At 46.6% G+C, this 27,833-nt stretch overlaps 1 protein-coding gene across 1 annotated transcript; it reads right to left on the reverse strand.

The window, feature by feature from the left end:
• Positions 1-587: 587 nt before the first annotated feature.
• LOC146198502 (semaphorin-2A-like) lies at positions 588-27,833 on the reverse strand. Its single transcript, XM_084591919.1, has 13 exons — positions 27,455-27,833; positions 26,253-26,364; positions 25,269-25,320; positions 23,371-23,433; positions 20,202-20,318; positions 19,048-19,171; positions 16,138-16,296; positions 11,117-11,238; positions 10,072-10,210; positions 8,191-8,254; positions 6,089-6,438; positions 714-843; positions 588-624 (listed from the first exon to the last, which is right to left on the reverse strand). Exons 1-13 carry the CDS (start codon positions 27,831-27,833, stop codon positions 588-590), a joined length of 1,848 nt encoding a protein of 615 aa, XP_084448045.1.

Below are 27,833 nucleotides of genomic sequence, written 5' to 3' on the forward strand. Positions count from 1 at the left end.
ACGTACAGGCTCCGGTACTACGAGTAACATTGTCGTCATAGATTCGTGTATCGATAGTGTCACCCACATACCAGAACAGCTTCACTCGCATGATGTGATATGTGTAGGTTTAAACGAAAGTTGTACGTGTTTCTGCATTAAAAAACCGCAATATTTAGACGAAAAAATAGAGTTCTTTCGGTTCAGTTGTTGAGAAGTATTATTCCACAAAAAATATCGTGATGTTGCTGGATGTTGAGTCAGCAGGGTGGTGACCAAGAGAGAATTATTTTAGTAATCACAGCAGTAACAACTACTGCTTCTTGCCCCGGGCGCATATATCGAACCTAATGCTAGTTGTACTGGCCAGTAAATTCTACTGTACTTCTCCGCCTCTATTTTACTCGTTAAACGTGCAACTCATACTCTCTCTCTCTCTCTCTCTCTCTCTCTCTCTCTAGAAGGCAATTTTTCAGGCCCACAGACATGAAGGTCACTCTCAAGTAATAAGATAGCAGAAACATTCTCAAACTCAAACACATAATTATGCCGACGCTTTAATGTGACGTCAAAAATGATCGCATGAGTCTCAGACAGTGACCTAAACGTTATCGTTGAAGCAGGTATCTTGCTGGGATGATGACCCTTAAATTCCGAGAAAAAGAGAGATATCACAGCGAAAAAAAAAAAATGCGCTGCAAAAAAAAAAAAAAAAAAAAAATCGGCGTTCATACTTTACCTCCATGGATACCACCAGCTTGTGAATTCCCCTGGACACGTTGAAAGCGTCCACCTGCTGGGCAGGGGAGGGGATCATGTCACCGGAGACGATTTCCTCAGCCAATTTCAGCACCAGGCCATTTGCTGCAAAACAAAAAGTATGCTTCAGAGTCGTCCACATTTTTACTTTGTATTCTAACACTGGTGCACTTTTGTGCAAGTACACGCTCTAATAGTGATTACATATCTTAAACGTTTAAAAGCGAAGGGCTCTCCGAAACAAAATTTTGGAGTGCAGCTCTTCAGCGCCCGTTCCTACGTTTCAGTGTCGCCGTAATCCCTCGTAACCAGCTCCATAAATAAATAAATAAATAAATAAATAAATAAATAAATAAATAAATAAATAAATAAATAAATAAATAAATAAATAAATAAATAAATAAATAAACAAATAAATAAATAAATAAATAAATAAATAAATAAATAAATAAATAAATAAATAAATAAATAAATAAATAAATCATGTCTCCTCCGCGAATCGAGCCTCCATTCCTTAGATCCCTAGCCGAGCGCATTAACCAACTGTGCCACGCCTGGGATTTTTTTTCCTTATTGCATGGAAGTACTTGAAGCCTGATTTAACCAGGTCACATCCCGCAACCTGTCATGCACAGTAATACCAGCATCGAGGTCTCACTTTATCCACACATTAAAACTCTGGGAGACATATAATGCATCGAGTAAAGGTAGCCAGGCAGGAGGTCGCCCCTGCCCAGCATATACTCCCGGCACCATAACACACTGCTCTCTGGACAGAGACTTCAATGAACGTGGCGGCTCGGCACGGCGATCTGTCATACGGCTTTTCCACAAGCTAAATAGACCCATGAGCACAAAAAGATCCCATGGAACCTCAGAAGCTGGTAGGCAAGAATCTTATAGTATAGGGCTTAATATCAATGTCAAGAAAGAGCATACACCCTCCGTATAAGCCTTTGAAATAGCAGACGATAATATCATATCGCGATACAAACATCTCAAGAGCAGTTTCCGTATCCTCATTCGTAGCCAGTTTAATTTCCTGAATTTCAGCTGCATTCACACGACATCTTTCAAACAGTTGTTTTAACTGGCATTGACGTCGTTATTATATCTCTAGGTCAGCTTGCCCATATCCACCCCGGCCTTTTCTCCCCTGTATGCACCCTCTGCGGGGCACCCAAAACAGACTTTCACCATATCCAGTACATTTGCTATGAGGTCCAGCCACCCGGCAACTAAGAGACGTAGAGCGATACGAGATCGCGGTGTCCCAGCTCGGGCCCGACTGCACCAAAGGAGCTGGTGGGCTGGGCGCTAAGAATCGTTGAGAACCACAAGCTCCCGGCCAACCTACACAATATCGAGCCCACCCATCAGTATAGGAGGCAATAATAATAAGGCTCAAGAACCGGTAAACGTTTTCACCACCACCACCAGACTCTGGCGACGCACCATCGATGGAGCAGCTTGTACGCGAATCCGCTGGCTCCTCGGCAGTCCTCAATTTTAGATCTCGAGATGCTTCTGCGCCAGAACATTGCTTTTTAGCAACCTCAAGATCAGATGCACCATACTCAAGCTGGCCTGAAGCCTGGGGCCGGGAGGTTCATTAGCAGGCGGCTAGACGTCCTGTGAATTATTAATGGCCACTGTTGCACGCGGAACAGCGGTGTTGAGCTCTCCAGAAGCATCCACAGCATCCGAAATATCCATGATGTGCTCTAACGCTACATCATCTTCTTTAGACCAGGAGACGTAACCTATCGGCATAATGACACATGCATCCACTGTGGTACCAAAGCGACGACACTGAGTGAATCGAGGCGTGCGGCACAGCTGCCGGGCGTGTCCAACTCTGCTGCACCAAAGACACAGCGGAGACCTGCCCGGAATGACGACCATGCAAAGCCGGAATTCCAAGCACACTCAAGGTGTAAAGAATGCTGGAAGATGAAACACCATCTTTCTGCGCGATAGACACTTCCTGGTTTGCTGCCTTCATTTGCTCCATCCCCGGACAACGCCGCTTTTCACGCTCCACGAACTGAACAGTGCCGTACGGCTAAAGATCTTCCGAAATCCGACGATGTTTCATGTTGCGCAGGAGCCACAGCAGCTTCAACTTATTATTTCTTGTTTCCGGATCAAATGTCATGCATTTCAACCCTTTTAAGGTTAGCTCCGCCAAGTCTATGAGTTTCTGTTTTCAAACGCTGTTCTCACAAGTAACCATCCACACATGGCTCATTTGATATTGTCCAATGCAGACAATATCCCGAAGGTCTAAGACACGGGCAAGGGCATCCCTGAAGTCAGGCGCTCGGTACGGACGGCCATTTAAGGCCCCATGCAAAAATACAGTGTTGAGCACTACATTATACCGGACGGCAGCGAGATAGCACAGTCTTGTAGGTGTTCACGACGTCTACAGAAGGTGCAAAACCTCGGCCTACGGCCGATGCACTGTTTCCAGCAGAGGACATACAGAAACCTGGCAGTTCGTGAAACGCACCGTATAATTCTCCTTGTCTACCGTGAGGATTATAGTAGTGGGACAATTACGCTGCAATTAGTGATAATGACAATGGTGGCATTAGCAATGATAATGACGCTCCATTTAGTTGATAACAATAATGAGAAAAAACGTGATGCACCGTGTGCACTAGCAACGCTTAGGCTTTCGCATTTCTGCAGTGTAGATTGAACAGTGCTCTTGTTATTTTATAGCGCAGCCCTTTGACGCTTGTTCCTACGTTTCGCGGTGTCACCATTGTCCCTCGTAACCAGCTCGTAGCGAAAAAACAATAGTATCATAAGATAGAGTGTCAGTAAAAAGTTTGCATGACTGCATGACTTTGTCGGCGCTGTAAAAGACGAACTAGTAACTAACTTGTAACTAGGAACTAGTAACGTAATCGTCAGCGTCGCCGTTGTCCCTCATAGCCAGCTCCGCAGCCAAAAAAGAATGATAGGTACCTTAGTACACAACGTCAAATAAGGGTGTTCAAGTGACAACAGGGTTGATGTTGTTTATTTAGATATTTAATTAGAGCCAATAACAATAATAATTGTTTGACAGAAAAGAAAAGGCACAATGTCTGAAACACCTGTTTTGTAGACGTCTTAACCGCGCCGTAAAAAAAAAGGGGAAGATGGGAGTGAAAGCAAAAAGAGTGAAAGGGGTGCCGTAGTGGAGGGCTCCGTGTAATTTCGACCACCTAGGGAACTTTAACGTGCACTAACATCACGCAGCACACGGACGCCTCGACACCTCTCCATTTCGCATCCATCGAACCTAATTAGAGCTAGTTAAGGGGTTTACAGGAAAATAAAGACCCAGTATCTGTCACTCGCGGAGGAGGAACTAGTTTGTTCGGAATAGTGTGAAAAATAAAAAGTCTGTAATTGTACATACATATCTTGCTCGAATTATTTGCCTGAATCTATCGCAAAGCTGAGCGAGAAGATGAGCTGCGCTCAAATTTTGTATTAGGAAGTAACGTAATAGTCGGCAAATGTTTTCATATAAAGTTCGAACCAGCGAAGCCGAACAGCAAATGAAAGAGACATGCAACAGAGGACGGGCGCTCACCGTACTCCGCGAAGCTCTTTGTAGCCATAACACTTACCATGGAAATGGCGGAATTCTGTTTGGTTTGACGGTACAGTACACACGTGACCCAACCCATACTACACACGATTATGGCACAACTCCTCGCTGATTTAATGGCATGAAATACTAGTGAGATACTTTCGTTCTACAGCATAGAAACGATAATAGGTGCCCATCCTATGCTCTTCGTCATTTTCATGTTCTCATTCAACTGCACCGGTCTTTCTTTTTGTACATTTCAATGCACAACTGTCCAAGACACAACTTTTATTGTTTGGTTTAATTTGCAAGGTTTAACGTCCCAAAGCGAATCAGGCTAAGAGAGGCAGAGTAGATGGAGGACTGGAAATTTCGACCTCCTGGGGTTCTTAACGTGCACTGACATCGCACAGCACACGGGCGCCGCTCCGCTACGCCTCCATAGAAACGCAGATGCAGTTGGGTGGGATCGAACCCGGAAACTATGGCACAGTAGTCAGGCGTCTCAACCATTTGCACCACCGCCACAAGGTACAACTTCTTAAGCTAGGATCTTGCGTTTAATAAAACAAAGTGTTGCAATCCACCGCACATCAAAATGCTGTGATTCCAGCTTTTAAGCAGTTCTATAGCTCTACAACAAAACGAGTTAATAAAGCCTTATTAACCAAGCTTCTTGTAGTTTTTGAAGGGCTTGAACACTTTAAATATTTTCTGCGTACAGATTTTAGAGCAGGTGTTCAATTCAGCACTTGGAAAAGTATAACCAAAAAGGTTAGAATTATGCATCTTAAAAGGAAGCGGCGAAGTTAAACATTGTGGCCCTCAAACATAAAGCCGTAACTAAATTATTGGTAAAGAGCAGGTTACAATTTTGGGAGGCACTGAACCTCTCCTTTCAAGGCTACGACGTGACAACATTATAAGTTGCCATCTGCGGCTCCCATAGCCGATTATTATTCGAGCAAGCACTTTGCTAATTGCCTAGTCACTGTGATTCCTTAATTTGTGCCTCTATAATCTTGGAACTTTTCGCAATCAGAGCTGCGAGCTACAGCATTATTTGCGAGACCACACACGACATAGCTATAAAGCCACGCTTTAACTAAGCCGCATGCGAATGCAAGTGCGCGGCCAAGGCGTATATAGGTGAGATCCAAGGGTCCGAATTCGATTTTCATCATAAGAAGCTGCCAGGCCAGGAAATTCTCCCCAACATGGTCGTGCCGTGTAGTCTCGCGGCGTCATGCAACCGGACAACCAGTCAGTGCGCGGTCACGTGACTTGCCAACTGCCACCTGTCAAAAGCATGCCGCCAAGCGGTATTTTCCTGTTGTTACTGAGCACATCCGCACAGCGCTGTCTTTGTCCCCTTCCGACCACCCCTGTAATTGCGACCAGCTGATTACCAACTGCACTTTGATGCGGTTTCGCGGACGCCATAAGCTGTAATGATAAACTGACAAACAGTAATAATAAGTAAGCTGTAATGATAAACTGGAGAACGATTGTTGACCGGCATCACCACCCTGGTGTCATGACCAGCCGTTACTAGAGGAAGAAATTTGGAGTCGTTGCAGGGGTCTTTAATGAAACCGAAGCAAGGGTTCCGGAGTGGGACACATTTTTGGAAGTCGTTTACATGGACAAAATGTTTCGCTGGTCTTCCATCTGGAGCCCGTGGTCTAGAACAGTTTCAGCCATGCGTGAAAAGAGGTCTCCGGCAACCGGAAGAATCTCGTGTGCAACTCTTACCCGTGGCCACGTAGCAGATGACCCAGGAACCCCAGGCCTCGCTGAACATGGATGCGGCCATAGCACGGAATGCGACGCCCGGAAGCGTGTAGAAGGCTCGATTATGACGCTGCTTGGGCGACTCAGCGAGCAGCGGATGAGAGAGCAAAAAGTTTGTCTCGGCGGGGTCCAGTGTACGGGAGTCCGTTGTGCAGGCAGCACCCGTGCCCGTATAGCTGGCAGCGTTGGCGCTCACGGCCTTGCTCAAAGCGTCCCTTTTCAAGGACAACTCGATGAATCTGGTGCTGTTAAACGCCCTCTCGATGTCCTCCAGCCGGAAGGCACACACCGCTGAGTCGGGATAACCATGGCTGAAACGAAAGTGTTGTGCAACGCTTATGTGCCGTGCACGACTGCGTATAATATACGTTTTGAATTGTGCCCCATTCGTATATAGGTTGTGTGCTCAAAAACTTTTACATACATCTCAGAGGAAGTAACGGCGGTGATTTGGAGGGATGGAGCTAGGAAGAATAGGACAAAAGGGAAGAATTGTGGGCCGTTGTTCCTTAAACGTCCCTCAAGTAAGCGATATCGTACGAAGGAAGCTTACTTATGTCTCCAAACTGCATAGAGCAATGAATAAGAATTTGACCTAAAGCACGGAAGAGCCAGTTGTCACCGCGTCTCCGCTCATAATAACGCGATAACGATAAAACCCCGTTCTCTTGAAAATCCGTCGGCGGCGTAGTCGGCACTGCTTGCGTCGCGATGTTGCAAGCGAAATATCACGACCGTGCCGGTGGAATATGCCATTTGGCAGGTGACATCGCAAGGCCCTGATTGGTTGGAGGATATTGTGACGTCATGAGGTCACATGACATAGTCGAGTAAGCAGGAGATTCCCGCTAGGGCTATACTGCTTTGAGATTGAAGGATGGGATGAGGATCTAAGCTTCCGTGAACTTTAGATCCCGGATCAGGCATGCTACTGTAACATCACGCAGGGACGTTTTTTTTTTTTTTTGGTTTGGTTAAATCCGGGTTTCCCATCCTGGTGGACTTTCCCGTAATGTGGTAGCTTAAGACGACGTGCCGGTGAGATAAGATAATGTGTGAGATAAAGGGCACATATTAAAGGACTAGCGATTAAGCGAGTTCAAAGTGAGTGTACGTGAACGTAGATCTGCGAGGCAACAGTAAACATCCTTAGAACTGTCCTTGATTTTTTTCTGTAAATTTACGCAGCTTAATTTGCCAAAAACTATCACGTAACACTCTACTGCCGCATTTCATGCGGCAGTAGAGTGTACCCAGCACACACAAAAGGCCCCATTACACTTTGTTCTCAGAGACGCATCTTACGGTGAAACGAGTAAGCACTCAATGGCGCGAGGGGCTTTTATGACCGGCAAAAATTATTAACATAACTGATAGATTATCTGGTAACGCTACCATTTTCTTAAGCTATTTTTCAAGAAGCTCTACAGACTGTTAACTGGCACTTTATTCCTGATGTCAATAATGAAGCAGTTGGCTGTATATCGTTCTGCTTGGAGAACAAAAATATTTTATGCTAGGCCACGTGACTCAGCAGCCCTCAGGACGTAGCTACTCTCCCCACTTTAGAAACCTACAGGAGAAAGTACGGTTTGTACACCCAGAGCCACCGAAAAGCGGCAATTTGGAACAGGCAGCGCTCAACCGTTCGAACCACAAGGGGCAGCGGGAACGCCGACGTCTGTATACGGTAGACAGCATCATATTTGTGTCTGCTGGGTATAGACATGTGGCAGTAGTGTGTCACGTGATAGTTTTTTGCAAATAAAGCTGCGTAAATTTACGGAAAAAAAATTCAAGGACACTTCTAAGGACGTTTTCTGTTGCCTCACCAAAATTATTCTATAAAACACAGACGGTTCTTAAAAGCTTGGTTACATTTAGCTTTGATACCCGAAAAAAGTTTAGTGCGTGTAGACACGCTGACGCCGATCGCCCTTCTCGACTAGAAAATGTGCAATAAAGCGATCATTTACATTTCCTTAGAAATCAGACTGATAGTATAGAACAGTGCCGCTGCGTTAGGATACTATGTAGGATCCGATTGTCTTGATTCTGCTTACGTGACGGTGGTGAAGGCACCAAAGAGCACGCCGGCCTCCAAATTGGGTACCCAAGAGGACGCATCTGTTAACGTGACATCAGCAACGAAGAACTCTTAGCAAGGAAGAGAATTCTAGCTTTGGAATTTATCTCCTGTCAAGATGCAGTATAATCCTATAAATAATATCAATAATTATCTGCTAGAAATACACAAATCCAATAGGCAATCATCACAGTCATCGCCTGGCCCTAGTTTATAGAATACTACCATATTACTTCCAGCAAAAAAGGACAAGAAAAATCTTGCAGAATGTTCTCTGCATTCAGCATTCCGCAGACACAAAGCCCAATGCCAAGCTTTTATGCCCTATAGTACCCAAACCTGGTACGTGGTTTAGTTATAATGCTATAATAACGCGGATATTTGTTTCAGTTGGTGCATAGTTTTACAAGACAAGCCAACTGGAAATAGAGCCACAGTAAAAAGGGGCGGTTATAAACTTTCCTACTGAAGTCCCCCTGCGCCCTTTCCTCATTTTCCTTAGTCTGTTTCCTGTTGGGTTATTTGTGAAGACTACTACACAATGTTACGCTCTTACACTCGTAGCACAATCTGCCGGGAATGGGGCAAAATCTGTAAGAGCAGTGATCATGCATTTGACAAGGATGAGTTCAGTTCAGTTCAGGCGTTCAGTCGTGTCCGACTCTTCGTGACCCTATGGACCATGTCACGCCACGCTTTCCGGTCTCTCACTATCTTCTTAACATCACGTAGCTTCATCTGCAATGCCTCAAGAATGCCATCTAACCATCGCGTTCGCTGCCTACCCCTTCTCCGGCGACCCTCAACCTTTCCCAACATCAAATCTTTCTCCAGCGACTCCTCTCTTCTCATCAGATGACCAAAGTAGCTGAGCTTTAACTTTAGAATTTGACCCTCCAATGAGCAGTCAGGGTTTATGGTCGACAATATCGACTGATTTGATCTTCTGGCAGTCCAAGGAACTCTTAAGAGTCTTCGCCAGCACCACAATTCAAACGCGTCAATTCTTCGGCGGTCAGCCTTTTTCACAGTCCAACTCTCGCATCCATACATCACAACTGGAAAGACCATAGCACGGGTTATACGGATCTTGGTCGGCAGACTAATGTCTCTGCTCTTTACTAGGCGGTCAAGGCTAACCATTGCTCTCTTTCCCAGAAGCAGGCGTCTCCTAATTTCATGGCTGCAGTCTCCTTCCGAGGTAATCTTGGCGCCCAAGAACAGAAAATCTGTCACAGCTTCCACTTCTTGTCCATTGATGCTCCAGGACTTGATAGGGCAAGACGCCATGATCTTCGTCTTTTTAATGTTCAGTTTAAGCCTAAACTTCTCACTCTCTTCAACATTATGGGCGTTGTCAACAATTGAGCATTCGCACAATTGTTGACAACGCCCATAATGGACGCCACACGCGATTGCTGGTGGTTTCAATCAATTAGCGAAACTGAGAAACCCTCCCCACCAATCAAATTTCGCCGTTGACGTTGCTGTAAAGCTCGCGACACTAGTGTGAAGATAAGCGCCCGAACATGAGCTGCACTTGAGGCTTGTATTGCCAAAACTGCCGACAAATGTAAATCGCCTCGACACCATCGACACCCTGCAAGCCCACGCCTGGTTGCACCTTAAAAGCAGTGAACTATCACGTGAACAAGAAAATTTACGTCACTGCCACTTTCAGTCATCAATTCGACTCGCACATAAGCAAGCTGTTTACGTATACTGCCACTACAGCACATTGCAGGCAATCCGTAACTTACACCTGCGGGCAAGATCTAACGTATATGCTTTTGTAATTGGGAACGTTTCAAACGATCGTGCTTGCTAATTCTGTCCACGCGGTATGTTCTGTACTCACGTATTGCATCGAAGATAAAATTCGCTCTTTGTGTGTCATCAGGAAATTGCATGAAATCGGTGCAGTCTAGACGGACTTTCATGTACGAAGTCCACATCTGCACCCTTCTTCCGGTCCCCGGTGCACCACCGAAGTCGTTCTGTCCGCGAGGAGACCGAAAGGATAAACTTCAAAAACAAAATTTATTTATGCGACGCAAGCCTTGATCCTTCATGTCAACGTGTTCATAAAAAGTATTTTACAATATTCAGGATTTATCCCACAATTTCAAAAATTCTCCTTTTTTATAGCAGTTTTAACTTCTCGCCACCAGCGCATGGAAACTTTAAATCAAACTTTTTTCCATTAATCAAAAGCTTATACCTTTCCCATCAACGTGTTCATAACAGTATCTTCACTTACGTAACGTGTCAACATTATCCCGCAGTTGCCTGACAATTAAAAGACGTCCAAGAATCCCGCACTTGTCTGGAACTAGATATCTTAGACGCGCTGCATTGGAAGCGGTTAACGGGAACTCCCGCCGAAATATGCCATTGTCTGGTAAGAAGGGCTCTGAGAGAGTGGTAACAAACTGTGAAACCACAATCCTTTCCACCACTTAATCTTCAGGTGCCATTCAGTTACTGTACCTTCGTTTCAACGTCGTTTTGCATGGAAATAACTGGTTGCGCGCTAATGTCAATATAAGTTGTCCTTATCAACTATAAGTTCAGTGCATTTCATCTTTATCTTTAATTAAACCTCTCCCGTTAAAGCCACGCCCCCCCCTCTCATACACACACACACACACACACACACACACACACACAATATTTCATCCTTAACTGCCTCAATAGGTTGCTATAAATAATTACAGCAAGGAAAGTTTATAGCAGTCACAAATTGACACACGGGTTATTAAGGGACGCCATAGTCAAGTATTCACTGAAAAATTTATCTCGGCGAGCCCAAAACGACTCGCAGAGGTACGTTATTATTTATTATTTTTGGTAGCCTCACGATACAATATGTACCTTAACAATGGCGATGAAGTAGAACGTACCTTGCACACCCGAGCCATGGCGGAAAGGATCCTGACACCGCACGCCCTTCGCTCCGCGGCTTGTTCGCGAAAGATGAAGTAGGCGTGTGCGCCAAAAGACAGGGCGCCCACCGAGTGAGGCTCTGTGGAGATGGAACGCGGTGGTTCGCACTAAGTCCTGTATGGTGAACTTGCAATGAATAGGAAATTTTGAGTAAAAAGAGTGCCCATATATAGCGGAAGCCATTTAATTTGGGTTTCACAGACCGGGGGAAAAAACGTAGAAGGCACTTTGGACCAATGCGATGAAGCAAAATATTATAGCGCGGTGGATCGTAGCCCACCACTGCCGCCCCTCTATCTCCCTCTCTTCTTTCCCTTCCATCTTCATCCCTACATTTACGGCGCGGTTCAGGTGTCCGCGGAGAAATGTGACAGCCTACTGCGTTTTTTTCTTTTCTGTCGACCAATTTTAAACGCCGCTGACGCCTTCTGTACTGGGTGTGCTTCTGTTTATTGTGTTGTTATTGTGGCTGTAGGAAGAAGGAAAAGAAAATGCACGGGCCTGCTACTGGCTCTGTAACTGAGCCACCTCCACTAACTCGTGCTGACAGAAGAGAAAATAGAGCAGAAAGAAAAAGAAGAAGGGGAGAAAGATGAGTGCCACAACAGCCGTCGTCCACCATCGAAGCGGTGGCGGGTGCAATGACGGCCCACAACAGATAAACATTCGATGGCAGGCTAGACTCCGCCACAAACGGCGGGGGTCTACCTGTCCCAACCCCATCAGGGCCAGAATCAGCCACGCTCCTCCACCTCATCTCTGTTTATTGTGGGATTTGGTGGTGGTAACAACTTTTATTGCCACGAAATGAAAGGAATTATTTCGGGCTGGGGCGAGTCTAGGGTGGCCTCCAGTCGGGAGCGACCTCTTGAGCTCGCGTGACGAGGGTTGCGTAGTTTTTCTTGGGCTGCCCAACAGCTTGTCCCATTCCTCCGCTGAGGGAGCTGGCAAGAGTGTCTTTGGAGGGGGATTGCTGGCGCATGCCCACAGTATATGGTCTTGAGTGGCCTACGTCCCGTCACCGCAGTGCCGGCATGCAGGGTTGAATTCTCCGTTTGTAATTAACGATAGTCGGTAGGGGCTAAGAATGGCCTTTGTTTGTAGGCGTCTGAGTGTCGTGGCTTGCGCCCGGTCGAGGTCGGTGTGAGGGGCGGGGTACGTGCATCTTAGCTCGCGATAAAAGTTTGTTACCTCCGCGTATGTGCGCGGTGCCTCCACAGGCGCGTCCGTTCCCGATAGATCTCCCGTCTCCCGGTTGGTTAAGCCTCGGGCTAGACGGTCGACCCCTTCGTTTCCAGAGTTACCCGCGTGAGCCGGAACCCATACGAGATTGATGTTGTGATTGAGAGATCGGTTGCGCAGAATTCACGCCGCGAGTGCGCTTACAGAATTTTTGGCGAAATTTTGAATGGCGCTTTTTGAGTCGCTTAGAATAGTTTTGTTGTGGGGATCCGCGATGGCCAGTGCGATAGCTACTTCCTCTGCCTCGCATATGGAGCTAGCACGAAATGTTATAGCGTTAATGAAGGTTGACTTTGGAGTGGCCATACATGCCACGTATGCTCCGTTTTTGATGTGCTGAGCTGCATCCACGTACACTGCTTGTGGATCGTCCTCGTACTGTTTCTCAAGGGTCTGAGCCCTTGTCTTCCTGCGGGCATCATGTCTACCTGGTAGCATGTTTTTGGCTATTGGTTTAACAACTAGTCTACTAGTTATGTCAGCCGATAAATGGGATGTTGCGCACACCTCCTCAGTGGGGTGTATGTGGAGCTTTATTGAGAATTGGATTTGGTGTGAGAAGAAATGCCAAATGAAAGGCGCCACACGGACTCCTGAATGGGGCGCCCGTTGGGATCAGCTTCGCATATGGGAGAGTGGTAGCATACCCCAATCCTGGAAGCACGCCAAGATGAGTTTTATTCCAAAATCTAACAAGATGGTAAACCTTAATAACCTAAGGCCAATCTCGCTTACCTCATGTTTAGGTAAGCTAATGGAGCATGCTGTGCTCATTAGACTGCAGGTCTATGCCGAAGAATACTCGCTTCTACCACTCACCATGATGGGCTTCAAAAGGGGACTTTCTACACAGGATGTCATGCTTCAACTGTCGCACGACATCATTAACAGATCAAAAAAAGATAAATACGCAGGCCATCCTGGCTATAGACCTAAAGAAAGCATTTGACAATGTCTCCCATTATACTATACTAGAACACATAAACGAAATTAACCCTAGGCGAAAGGCTCACAACTACGTCAAGGTCTTTCGCAGTGAGCGCTCGGTGGAACTGCACGTGGGCAATTTGAAATCCGACTGATAATGCTGGGAAACGGAGGCACCCCTCAGGAAGCTGTTCTCCCTCCGTTCCTCTTTAATCTTGCATTAATAAAGATCCCAGATAGACTCGTCAAAATACCAGGAGTACAGCACAGCCTCTACGCGGACGATAATACGGTGTGGGCAACTAAGGGCTCTCAAGGTGAAATCGAGGTCGCCCTTCAAGCAGCTGCAGACATCATCAATGAAGAGGCCAGGAGAGCGGGCCTAGAATGCTCCCTGAAAAATCGGAGCTTATAGTGTTTCATAAAGGCCAATTAAATGCGCCCTTGACAACGGTCATTATACAGGGCGTGGAAGTAACAGAGGTTCAAGAGATCAAGATCCTGGGGCTCAGGCTACAAACAAACTCTGGAAACGCGCCAGAAATCAACAAACTCAAATGGGCGGTTCACCAAACAGCCAGACTGATACAATGAATTACTAATAAAAAACGAGGCATGAAAGAGCACGACCTCTTAAAACTCATAGACGCCTTCATCATAAGCAGGATTACATACTCCCTCCCGTATTTAAAACTCCAAAGAAACGAAGTTGAAAGAATTGACGCCATCATTAAAATGGCTTACAAAACAGCAATGGGCCTGGTTCGCTCGACTCCCAACGAAGAGCTTCTCAAACTCGGGGTCAACAATACCTACGAGGAACTAAAAGAAGCACGACGAACTGCCCAAATAAGGCGCCTGTCTAGCATGCCCGCCGGCAGGACAATACTTGAGAGATTAGGTATTGAGAGCGAACCTCCACAAGACCTTCCTCAAACTATTCCATGCGATATCCGAAAGAGGATTACCATCAAACCTCTTCCTCGGAACATGAACCCCCACGCTCATCAAGGCCGAAGAAAAGCACGAGCTAAGAGCCTGCACAAAACAATGAGCCTCCTACAGGATGTCATATACGTCGACGCCGCAGAAGACGCGGAATACCCTAACAAATAATCGATATGTGGAGTCACACAGCCAAACACTAATCCAGCGAGACTCTTTATGGCGAAGACTGTTTCCACATCCAAACCCCTAGTGGCGGAGGAGGCCGCCATGGCCACGGCCATCGCTTTTACTAATGCAACAACCATAGTAAGCGACTCCAAACTGGCAATCAGTAACTTTGCTAGAGGTACAGTCTCCAAACCCGCCGCACAAATACTCAGTGAAATGAGAGAATCTCCTCTCGAGAGAGATATCGAATTGACATGGACCCCAGCTCATGCGGGGAATCCGGGAAATGAGGCTGCCCACCAATACGCTCGAGAATTAGCCGGCCGAGCGGTGGCGCAAAATCAGGAACCGGAACCCTGCGGTGAGCCAGCCGTACCATACCACGAACGCACTGCACATTACAAAGCAATAAGAAGAACACTCCCACCACCCCATAAAACACTGAACAGACAAGTAATATGGAGACAGCTACAGACGGGGACCCTCCCCAATCCAAACTACATATCAAAATTCGTGAATAAAGAAATGAATCCCTTCTGCCGGTTTTGCGGGGAGAAAGACAACTTCGAGCTTATGATTTGGGCGTGCAAAGTTCAAAATCCTTCCTCAGAACTCTTACCTGATCCCTCTAAAGAAGCTTGGGACAAGCTAAGGTCCAGCGATGACCCTGGCATTCAGTTCAAGGCCGTCGAATGGGCAGGCGTTGCCAGGTCTCCCAGGCCTGCGGCACTCTAGCTGACTTCCCCTATTCCTCCCACTTATTGTGAATAAAGTTTTATCAGCCTCAGCATATGCGTTAATCACCTGGTGCCGTCATGACCAGTCGTGACGGTACATCACGCGCCCCTTGTCGAACACAACCGGCGTTCCGTTGAACGCATCAAAGCTCACCGGGGTTCTGTAATTGTTTTACAGAAAAGGAATGGCGCAATATCTGTCACTCAGTGAATTCCACTACTACACTCCTAACGGTAGACGAGGAGAATTGTGATGCATGTTTCACAATCTCTGGCGTAGCGCAGTTGGTTAAAGCGCTCAGCTGGGGACCCAAGGGAGGGAGTTCGATTCCTGGTTGAGAGAGGATTTATTAATTTATTTTATCTATCTCCTTCAAGGTAGACAAGGAGAATTGTGATGTTCGTTTCACACTCCCGGACGTCATAGCCGATGACGTCACCAGGTGATGGCGTCACAATCTCGCGGTATCCCGTGGAATCTCGCACAGTGTGACACTCCTCTTGGCCGGACGGACAAGGTCATGGCCGCGAGTTTAAGCCATTAAAGGATTTCGCCTTAAAGTGCCTGGATCAGATTGAACTCTATGCTGAGGGGTACCAAGCAGTGGCTACAGCAGGGTGTCATATGTCAACATAACTTCTATTCAAAACCTAATAAATTATTTGTAATATAACTTTCCGCGCCAATAGCTATTACCCGGCAAAGTGTGCATTGCACGGACGTTGTCGTACAGGCCAATATAATGTACGCCCTCAAGGACACACGCTTAGGGAACACTCAAGCTCAGTCTTTAAGGGTATGAAACGGTAGCGTTAATGATTCCGCCTAATTCTATTTGTACAAATCGCAATCGCTTCCCTTTCTAATATGTTTACTAGCGGTGATTTGCCGCATCGCTCTAGGAAAAATTAAAAGAAGGAGCTGAAAGGGGCGAGCGATGACGTGCACCACTGACCACTAAGCACCGAGGCGTCAGCGTCGTCGGTCTTGAGGAAAGAGTAGGGTGGTTTGTCCGTGCCCGGGGCCGGTATGGCCGAGCGGTAGACGGAGTGTCTCCCTTGCGCCACTTGCCACAGGCTCACCACAGAAGAAACGCCAGGTACAGGTGCGTCATCTGCATGCGAGAGGCGTGGCCGGTGCAATAATATTGTGCAGGACCTGACTACGAAAGTAAAATTCGGTAGAAACACTTCCGACTGCTTAGGTATGATAACGAGAAAACATGAACAGGACGGCAAAGGCACAGGAGCCCCCTCGCATTGCTCCGCTACAGCGCCGGTACATTAGCCAGTCCTGTCCTTGCGCAAGCTGGAATCTTTAAAAACGCCTACACAATTCTTCAAAGCATCACAAACATCGGCCCGGCGTTACGGCTGTAAGGGACGCGCCACCGCGCGTGGAATTAGCGCCACGACTTGTCACTTGACACCTCCGATTACGCGTCTCTTGCCGCTCGCTCGTCGGACACCCGAGGATACACGTTCTCGCATGCCTAGGGACGAATCTCTCCCTTTCCACACGCTCCCGCACACTTCACATTTGCTGTCGGCGGACCATGAAATCGGGAGGCCGCCGACGTCTCTTTCGACCAATGAGGCTGGTGAAGCTTTCAATTTATAACCTTATCAGTGCAACACAGCCTCCGCACTCGCTGTATTGACTTATCTTAAGATCCTGCTCACTCCTCCAAGTACTCATGCGGTCTCGTCTCGCGATCCTACTTAAGGATGACGATACAAAATTTAGGGGAAACTCATGTCAGTATAATTTTTCGGTCGTGTAGCTGAGCTTGATGCTACTTGCAGGCCGAGTCGCTCTAACCATCATCAGGAGCTCCACACAGCCCGTCCGCTTGCAGGATCAAAAATCATCGTGTGCGTCATGCGTCGCTGTGTTGCCATGAGTTGCGCTGCCGCTTGCTACATAAGATAAAGAATTGAGCAGCTTTCTCTTCTTGGGAATAGCGATCCCTTTATTCGCCAATACACATAGCTGGTCCTTATTTTACCACAAAGCTCTAATCATATGCGGAATTACCAGCTCAACGCCGAAGCAGGCATTTCCAGGCCGACATTATGATTGGTTTCCAGAGAGACAGCTGATACATCAGCAGACAATAAGATGTTCACTACCATTACACAAATATTCTGCCTGTGGATGGCTGCTGCAAACTCCTCGCTTTTCTGAATAGCCGTTTTAGCTTATATTCCTTAAGGCAGAGACCTGAGCAACTTTATCATAGTCAAACACGAATGCATCGAACTTGAAAGGGTTGTCAAAATATCTCGATATATCAATGCTCACACGCATAAAACATGAAAACATATGGGTTCTCTGTAACCCATATGTATGGGTTCTCTGCAACCCAACAGCATACTGTCAGCACATGAACTCAGCATGGGTGCGCTCACAAAGACGGGCGCACTGGATGCACCCTCACATGACACTCCGTTGTCCAGATCAAAGCATCTGAGATCGTGCTTCTCGCGTCCTGCGCCGTGCACCACAACTGTAGTTGACGCTCACATAAAAGTTGCAGGAGGCGGTGCATCGGGAAAAGTCCTATGCGGTCATAAGAGATAAGAGATGTTACCGGTACACTACAAACTCGCTATTAAGCCTATTACAATCGGCTATATTTGATTCCTGCTTCTGCTTTAGCAGAGAATACGACCACGCGATGCCATCGCAAGTCTTCTGTCAGCTAAGCTAGAATACATGCAAAAAAATAAGCGCATTGAATGCCGGCTTCTTCGCATTACAAAAGTGTGCATTGAAAACAACATGACAGACCGGAGGCCACCAACAAACAGACTAGACGTTCACCTCGTGGCGCGCGTTAACTGCTTTAGCGCAGCCGGCAGGTACCGAAGGGTGCTCAACCGACCCGGCTCCACGCGCGCTGTTATCGTGGGAGCGCCATTAAAAGAACCCCCCCCCCCCCCTACAAGAGCGTGGCGCTCAGTTCGATATATCGCATCTTCCTTTAAAATAAGTTCGATAAACGCGAACAGCACTGCTATACTTTTTCATGGGACTTTTCAAGTGTATATTCAGGGATCTCGACGTAAGCAATGATTAAATGTAGCCGGGGTCGACTTTTTATTTAAGGATGGAAAACGGTGTAACACATGAGAAGAGAAAGAACATGACGGCATAATGCACTGAGTAGCAACTCGATTTTATTCTGCCTGAAAGAAAATATATACAGCGGAGAAATAATACACAGCGGAAAAAAAAACGTTAACATTATGAAACATCAGCCACATCATTTGTTTTGGGTTTGGGTTATATGGTTTATGGTGTTTAACATCTCAGGGCGACTCGCGCTATGAAAGTCGCCGCAGTGGAGGTCTTCACAAATCTCGATCCCCGGGGGTTCTTTAACGGGCACTGACATTGCACAGTACAGGGGAGCCTTGCTTTTCGCCTACATTCATATGGGGCCGCCGCGGCCATGATCGAACCCAGCAGTCGAGCAACCACAGCGGGGCATTCTAGGTGCTTCGAAATTGTCAAAGTTTCTTGTCGACGCATTGCGCCGTCTGTTATTTATTGTCCCGTGTGATGCAATGTTTTCCACTCGTTGTTTAGTTTACATGTGACATAAACTTATTGGTACGAACGGATAATTGTAGTCTTGGATCTTGAAAGGAGTCGAAAGGCTACCTATAGAAGTACATAAAGCGCGAAATCGTGACTCGTAAGGCTTTCCTCGTAAGGCTTTCCTCGTAAGGCTTTCCTCCAGACTTTCCGTATGTTAACACACAGTGGACTCGCCTGTCGGCCACGGATTTTCATTCAGGTATTTTATTGAGCGCCTGCCAAACGCCGCAGTTCAAAGAGCGCACAACAGGACACTCACCAAGCCATAAGGAGGAAGTGTCCCGAGAAATGAAGTCGGAGCAGCGCCCCTGCGCTTTGCCGGTCTGGTTACTCTCCAAGACAGGCACCCTCTCCGCCTCGGACACCAACGACAAGTCAGCGGCCTGCAGGTGACGAAGGGCGCCACTTAAAATACATGGTTTGTCAACAGCCTTCTGCCCTTTGGGAGACCAAATCTTCATGATCGTGGCTAGATGAGCTTGGGGTGGAATTGGTAGTCGTAAGCGCAGAAGAAGTGGAGGAGATAGTTTAAAATTCAGAGCGCATATGAATACGCAAAGTTAAGTTGGATTTGGCATAGGCGTAATAGACTTATTCCATGCCTTCGCTGTGCGTAATATCTTAAGTGATGGTGCATAGTCATGCTTCGACGCCGATCAGTGAGCTCCGACTGTGTGCCCACTTGCAAACACGGACATTACCTTTACCTTTTTTCCGCCGTGCTCAATTCAAGTGGGACAAGGAGTCATTCTCATAGGTGGAATATATGGATATTATGCAAAATCTGTATGCGACCTTAATAAAGCGGCCCTCTTTCTTCTATTTGCCGGTTTGAAAAGCCTAGGCTAGCTTGATGTTTCGACGCATAGCTAGAGGCAGACATCGATGCCGAGTCGGTAATACTTCGGTTCAATGTAACCCAGAGTGCTACCAGTTATTTAGAACCGGCCTTAATCATGGCTATGAATACTTACTACAATAGAATATTTCTATCTTGTCTTCGTTCCTGTCATTTCACAAACTCACTTGTGCGAAAGAGGAACGATTGCGTACTGCTTTCGCCACTCGCAGGTTCAGCTTCAGGTGAACCAAATTGATTTGTGTGCTACACACACTCGAAAAATATTTTTTTTTAAAGTGCATGAAAAGCGATAAACAAAGTGACACAACAGACACTCAGTCCCATTCTAACATCATTGTTGAATTAGTGCCTTCCTAGCTGTGCCACTACAAGAGCATCATGGCATGCCTTTTTTTAAGGTGCTTTCTAAATTACCACAAAGGTTCAATTTAGGAACTGTTTCACTCGGTTTATGTCCTGTTCTCGGTTAGGGTTTCGCAGTTTTAGCCGCTCAGGAAGAACAAACATGAATTCTTTCATCTCGCATGGAAGCTTTCCTCGGGGATACGCACCTTCACTTGCCAGTCGGTTGGATTCCTGGAGTTTGTGCCGCAGATATAGAGCGTGCTGCCGTCACGGATAGGATGGATCTCGCGGATGTGATTCCGGCAGTCCACTTCCGGACCCAGCTGCACACAGGAGATTCGAGAAGAAAATGAAGACCTCATTACTCTCAGTTCGACGTTGTTTGAAAGAAATGCCGAGCTTCGCTTGACTTGTTCAGAGGTGAAGTCGGGTTCGAGCCTCCACAGAAGACATGGCGCCAGCCGAATTTCTCGTGCATAATTAATAGTAGGCGTCTGTGTTTGCACTGGAGCATTCCCGGCGATCGATAGACACAGTTCAAGACAGAAGCATTGCCACCCGCATGCGAAGAGATCACCCTCCGTTGCTACTGCATTAGATGTCATCTCGATGACCGGTTTCTTCACGTGCAAATTTGTCAGTTCCACTCTGTGCTTCGTATATTGTTCTCGTCGCCTTCATGTGTACTGATAATGTTGAGCTAGGGACCTGAATTAGGCCTCCTTCATCCTAATAAAAGCCTATAACATACGTTAAATATTTATCAAAACATGGTAAAGCGTAGCAAAGCAAAATTAAACAAATCTAAACTCAGCAAAACGAGTGCTAAATACAGCTTCTGCATGTATATGGTACCTTGCCATGCACAACCGCCGCTGTTTAGTGCATGGCGTGTGTGCGTGCGTGTGCATGTGTGCAAGTGTGTGTGTGTGTGTGTGCGTGCGTGTGCATGTGTGCAAGTGTGTGTGTGTGTGTGTGTGTGTGTGTGTGTGTGTGTGTGTGTGTGTGTGTGTGTGTGTGTGTGTGTGTGTGTGTGTGTGTGTGTGTGTGTGTGTGTGTGTGTGTGTGTGTGTGTGTGTGTGTGTGTGTGTGTGTGTGTGTGTGTGTGTGTGTGTGTGTGTGTGTGTGTGTGTGTGTGTGTGTGTGTGTGTGTGTGTGTGTGTGTGTGTGTGTGTGTGTGTGTGTGTGTGTGTGTGTGTGTGTGTGTGTGTGTGTGTGTGTGTGTGTGTGTGTGTGTGTGTGTGTGTGTGTGTGTGTGTGTGTGTGTGTGTGTGTGTGTGTGTGTGTGTGTGTGTGTGTGTGTGTGTGTGTGTGTGTGTGTGTGTGTGTGTGTGTGTGTGTGTGTGTGTGTGTGTGTGTGTGTGTGTGTGTGTGTGTTTAGAGGGGGGGCGGATGCGTGCGTGCGTTCATATGTACAGCAACCAAAATGAAAGTTTGAGCAAGGTGGCACTAGGTCGTACTATATCACGGCAGATCTCTAGGATATAGCGCGCTTGTTACTATCTTCACAGTGGGATGACGGAATTCTAATCTCTCACTGGCAGGGTCTCAGAATTTCTTCTTCCTCTTCACTGGTTGTGTGTCAGCGAGTTGAACAGTGATCCCAGCACAGAAGTGTCTCTCAACGCAACCCTAAGGTATACCACGCACCTTCTGACTGAGGCGGGAAATATTTACCAAAATAACTACGTAATTAAATAGTGGGAGCGTGGAGAATTTGATGTTGCCTCCCGGCTAGTACACAACTGCTTTTATGGCAACTTATAATTAAAAGCATCGCATAATCAACCTAAAACGGAGCACACCCTTGGAAATGTTAGTAATTTACTTTATTCTTGTCAGTTGTAAAAAAAAAGAGTGCCGGAAAAAAATATTGTTAGAAGAGGATTCGAACCTCTGCATCAGCGTTCAAAAATGCACCTTAAATTGCGCCGCAGAAGAGATGGAAAAAGCAGTCCTTAATTCCGCTCTTCTTTCTTATTACAGTATTTCTGCTATTTGTCACCAGGTGACGCTGCTCAGAGGCCCTACCGTTGAGATAACGCAATGGCGCATTGGGGTGTGCTTCCACCTCCCGCTGCGCCCCGCCGGGGTGGCGCAGCGGTTACGGCGCTCGACTACTGTGCCCAAGGAACAGAGATCGAATCCCGGCATCGGCGGCAGCGTTTTGATGAAGGCGAAACGGAGTGGCGTCCGTGTGCTGTACGATGTCAGTGCACATTAAAGAACTCCAGGTGGTCGAAATTGCCGGAGTCCTCCACTACGGCGTCTCTCATAGCCTGAGTCGCTTTGGAACGTTAAACCACACAAACCAACCACATCCCGCTGCACATCGGTAGGGTCACCATTGCGCCACTGCTCCGTCTCTGCTAGTGTCATTTGCACGCAAGCAGAACAAGCACTCTCTACCCCCCCCCCCCTGCATCTATTGTAAGCGTCAGCTCTTGATAGTGTACCCCTTAGAGTTTGTGCAGAGAACTCGTATTTGGCGTCTAATATGTAATATCTAACAGGTAAATAACAGCAGGCTACATTCCACCAGTGGTCGCCTCCAATGCAACTTCTAGGCCGCATGCGCCTACAGGTACGCTGATCTCAACACTTCTCTCAGGCTGCATCTTTGCGGGTGTACCGCGATATCGTTAACGGCTTCCTATCTGCGGCTCCCATTGTGGTTCCTCCTGCGCGTAGTTCGCTAGCCTTACTACCAACCCCTTGAGCAGTGCCTCCAATATTCTCCAATACAGTCTTAACCTACCACGTTATTCAGCTACCAGTCGACCAGCCGACATGCGTATTATCCCGGCTTTAATCTGCACTTATGTGCCATGTGGGCTAGCAGTAGTGAGTCACCTCGAAGAGTAGAGGTGAAGAAGAGAAGGAAAAGAATATACTTAACTTGATTTTATTGGTGGGACAAACAATAGTGTTTTATATTGCTCTGCTGTAGAGATGTCAGCTGTACATGACACGTGATCGCTTTCCGTTCCCTCTACGGACACCCTCTCAAAAAGCACACTTCCTTGGGTGCAATTCGAAGCACGGAAGGTGACAAGGAACTTCTGGCACAAATGTATAGTAGACAGACCGACACGTCAACTTCCCAGTTATTAAGGCAATATCGGTGGAACATTTTAGTCGTCAAGCTAACAAAGACGTCACTGAGCGAAGTATTTGAAACCATTATGAAGCATAAGCATAACGCAGAAGGTACTTGCGTGAGCCTGCCATAAAACTCTAAACCGGGAGCAAAGTTGCGGGATGTGTTGCGATTGCTGTGTCGCGAACAAGGGCACACACTAATCCGCTTATCGCACATCTCTTTCGGCCAAAATAAAACTTGTCCTGTATAACTTGCGTCGCGGCGGTGTTTACCTGATCTCCTCCTCGTAGTCTGCAGCCAGACATACTTTCCTCTGGAGCAGGAAGATGCAGTTCCTGCAATAACACATATCAAGTAAAAGGCGGAACAATATATTAGCGTTAGATTTTGATGCCAGTTATCACAGCCATAACTGTGGAATGAGGGCGAAGGTAAAGGTTAAAAATCAGGCATCTGAGATTAGACACCAACGAAAGCGTTTAGGTATAAACTCATTTAGCTGCGATAAATTACGGCCGGCGCCAAAAATACGACTATTGTATGCAATTATCGATCAAAGAAATTGCCGGTATGAATATGATAACATTTATAGCCACATTTGAACACTAGCTACGAACGCGTTACACGCAGAAGCTTTAATAGAGAGATTTAGCTTACCGTGATCCGCGATCCGCTACCGTGATCCGCCACCGCTCGTTCCACTGCGCATGCCCAGATCCCCTTGACGCCGATAGATGGCGCCACATACTTGATGTCGGCACATAGACCTGCCGCGTCGGAACCAATCAGCTTGTGCGCCCCGCCCACGCGCGGTAAATGGTCACGGTGGCGGATCGCGGATCACGGTAAGCTAAATCTCTCTAATAAAGCATATACTTGCCCAAACATAGTGAGGCATGTCTGCTTAACGCATATTTCAATTCTGGAGATGTAATGGCATCAGTAAATCCCCTGAAGCGGAGCAGGGGGCGAGCAGGTTAAAAACACGCTGCGTGAATCAAAGCACTCCTACGTCCAGACTCCTGCTTTGTTTAGTTCGCTATTTAAATTAAGCGTCCATTTACGCTAGCGCCACTGCGCTCATGCCATTCAGCTGGGCCTGAGAAGGAGCCAAACTACACCACACAAACTACACAAAAAATTTATAAAGTCTTCTAAGAAACTTTGTTGTTGAAAAAACACTCATCTCGGTCCGAGGTTGCAACTGCAAACTACCAACTGTCCTGGGAAACCACTCTACCAGTTAATCTATAAGGACGGCCAGCAGGTGGTAAGGCGAGAGCTAATAAATCACCAACTCGAAGCGTGAAAGTTGTTTTTTTTTTTATATATTGTTTACGGAAACCCCCCGTGGTAGAGTAATGTGTAATGAAGGAGTAATTACTCGTCACTATGAGACGGACGCCTGTAGGTTGAATTGCTTAAAACTTAAGGGCGACCGGCACACAGCGGCTACCAGAAGTAGAGCCTAATTATTATGAAATCACAACCGAAACATTGTGAACAATCAGAACTTTTCAATCCTTCTTCAAAAACCGACAATTTGGCGTTTGAATTGCGTGTACTGTTTTATTTTCACCATTGAAATAGAATGGAACAAGCAAGTCTGTCGCCCTGCACAACAGTAAGTGATGGGAGGTATCCGGTTGACAAGCTTCCTTAACTTGGCTATTGATGCAGGATGTGCACATAAAACTGCCTACTACCGTATGCCTGTAACTTCAAAAGGGAAGACTGTTATAGGTCAATCGTTCACGAAAAAGAAAGAAAATGGTTTGATACACGCACAAGAAGCAATGAACACAGCCCCGACTAGTGCTGTGGCTTTTGTGTTCTTTTTTTCTTTCTTCTCGAGTATTTCGAATTAATAAGTTGTTCAGGCTAAGCATTACTTTTTATTTATGCAAAGCGGAACTGGGATCGGATAGAGTTTAGCTACTTAAAGCCTATGTCGAAATACTAGAACTGATCTCTGGGTACTGCTTTTCTCGAGTGCACGTAAATCTATGAGAAAAAAGTCCATCCAGCCGCAATCAGCTGCACAGTCGGATTGGCTCAGGGAGCGCACTATAATGTCGTTAGCCGTAACCTCGAAGGAGAGTTGCAACTTCGGGCAGGTTTATATAGGTTGGTGCGTAGCGGTGCCGGAATCATTAAAACGTACACCCACCGTGACAGGCTCCAGGCTGATATCGTCCAGCTGTAGCTTGAAAACTTTCTCCCTGCGAGAGAAATGCACCTTTGTTTGGATCCTCATCAGAGAAATACTGCTACACACCGTAAGTAGTCGTCTGGGGCAACTGCATCCTCTAAAAAAAACAAGGGAGGTTTTTGAGCTGTGTAAATGGCAGAACGAACAAAATCCCCCCCCCCCTCCCCCCTCCACTAAGGAAATATAGAAATCGTTCCTAAGCGTCTAAACATTACTCACGAACATAGGGTTTATTTTATACCATGGTGAATCTGAAGCACAGGCACTTTCTGTACTCCGATGTTATGAGTAAATTTGCACAAGTGTGGAGTCTAAATATTTCTCATTAAGACGGAGTTCTCAATTACACGCTTCGAACAAATTTGAACACGCACCGTTTACAGTCAGATGGCTGTGTGATGAAAGAAGGCAGCAAAGAATAAAAATAAACGGTACGGTTACATGCCCTTTGACTTATAACGAGGGAACAACATAGCCACCTTATTAATCAGCTGTCCATCGTAGTAACAACGCACTCCCGCGGTACCACACATTTCCCTGTGATCGGAAACAATATCGCAACCTTTTTTTTTAATACATACCGAAGTGACTTCCACGGCTTTCTGAACCGTTTTTCTCGACTTGTTTAGAAATTTCTTCATTTTTTTCGTATTTCATTTACTATTCTTTCTGCCCTTAATCTGGTAAGTTTATTTCCTCTTATATTTATTTGCGACCTCGAACTTTTTTTTTATGCTTAATATATCTCTTGCCTATACTTGCTCTGCAAGTATAAGCTGCAAAAACAAACTGTATGTGTGATGAATTGAGAAGATCACTAAGAAAAAGTGAGTCTGGTCACTATGCAAATGTTGATCTACTGAGCAAACTAAATGCAATTGAGGGCCGCTTGCGGCCGCACCTGGCCTATAGAAAACCACAACACATACAATTGTCACATACATGGCTCCAACGAACAGGCAGCCTTGAGTTTCGTCCAGGTAAGCCGAGCGGTAGTACAGCTTTCCACGGGTGAACTTTTTAAACTGACGCTTGACTGGTCCAGGCGCTGTAGCTGCAAAGAGGCATATCCAACACTCCTTTCAAGGAACACGAATAAAATGTGCAGAGTATACGTAGGCAGACCGAGATCTAGAAGCAAATGGGTTATCAAAGCTTCTCGTTTGCCATTCGGACGCATCCTTACACGCGGAGTCACCAGTAGGAAGACTGCGCGAAGGTCGAAGCTCTTTGTCTGACCTCTTTACGTATACTACCAGACCTACAATGCACACGGCTGTGCGTTTCAGTACCAGTAATGAGTGCCATACTGCTTTCTGTAAGCTGTGAATGTGCAGGCTTCGACCTTGGCTCCAGAAAAGATTCTTTTGCATCGAAAGCTTGCGGTCTAGCCCAAAGCAAAGGCATAGTAATTGGTTTGGTTTGGTTTGTGGAGTTTAACATCCCAAAGCGACTCAGGCTTCGCTTGAGTATAAATGACTTTTGCAAGATGCTCACACTTTCAGCGTTAAATACCACGGCAGGTTTCTCCTGTCGTATAACCTACCATAGATAGATATAGCTCTCTGGCGGAGCTCAGATTTCTGTGAAAAAAAAATAAATTGTCGGATATCAGTCCAATGCGTTTAGGAGAATCCCGCAGAGTAGAGTAGACTTGTTACAAGGGCAGCAGTTACTCTCCAGCATCCACGCAAGCGCAACGATAAGGCTGTAGAATAAAGTAATGTAGATTTCTCAGAAATATCACAGTTAAATAAAAATTCGTCTTGGTCCAAGGGTCGAACCCGGCGCCTCTTCTTGTCCGAGTCAGTCGCTGTACGAGCTGTGCTAACCAGAGCACCTAGACGATAGCAGGGCAAGGCCGTTTTTATCCCAGCTCGAAGCAGGAATGATAAATTGATTGATTCCGGGTTGTTGGTCGAAGCGCCTCGCCCTGCATAGGATCCGCTAGCCACCCTGGCTAGCTCAATTGGCAGAGCGACTCTCCTGGACATGCGATGGCTTCTGAAGTCGATGCAAGAATTTTTCTTTTTCTTTTTCAACTGCAAACTTTCTGAGAAACCTGAAGCTTTTCTTTGTAGTATTATGCATGTGCTGAGGTGGCTTCTAACCGGTAATTACTCCCTTATTAGACTTTACCGCACCAGTAGCTGCATTGGAAGCGGAAACAGTGGTGTGAGTGCCATGATCTTCTCCCTCCGGTATTTCGATGTCGGGTAACCGACCGGGTAGATGAGTGGTCGTGGTGACATCGGTCGGGTCGTTGGCCATCGACAAGGCTAGCAACGTCAAAACAGAGCCCAGCACGGCAGCAATCACGATAGCCATCCCGACGAGGACCACCTGATGGACAAAACTCTCCTTGAGTTGGCCGCTCAGCGTGGACTGCGGTAAGGACGGTGCGCCTTCAGAATCCGGCACGAGAAGTTGTTCTGTACTCGTGGCCCTCGCCTCGGGGTGTGGCTCTACGAGCGACTCCGTGAGCCTCCTTTGGGCATCCGTAGGCGCTGCTTGTCCTGGCAT

The sequence above is a fragment of the Amblyomma maculatum genome, chromosome 2, assembly GCF_055883805.1.
Source record: "Amblyomma maculatum isolate TAMU_Amacu chromosome 2, ASM5588380v1, whole genome shotgun sequence".
Taxonomy (NCBI): Eukaryota; Metazoa; Arthropoda; class Arachnida; order Ixodida; family Ixodidae; genus Amblyomma; species Amblyomma maculatum.

Excerpts from the sequence above, each read along its gene's own strand:
- LOC146198502 (XM_084591919.1), bottom strand. The coding sequence starts at position 27,833 with ATGCCAGGACAAGCAGCGCCTACGGATGCCCAAAGGAGGCTCACGGAG. Across the intron at positions 16,297-19,047 it reads CACTTCCTCCTTATGGCTTG|ATGACGCACCTGTACCTGGC; the intron begins GTGAGTGTCCTG and ends TCTCGCATGCAG. Across the intron at positions 8,255-10,071 it reads TTTTATCTTCGATGCAATAC|ATGCGTCCTCTTGGGTACCC; the intron begins GTGAGTACAGAA and ends TCACGTTAACAG.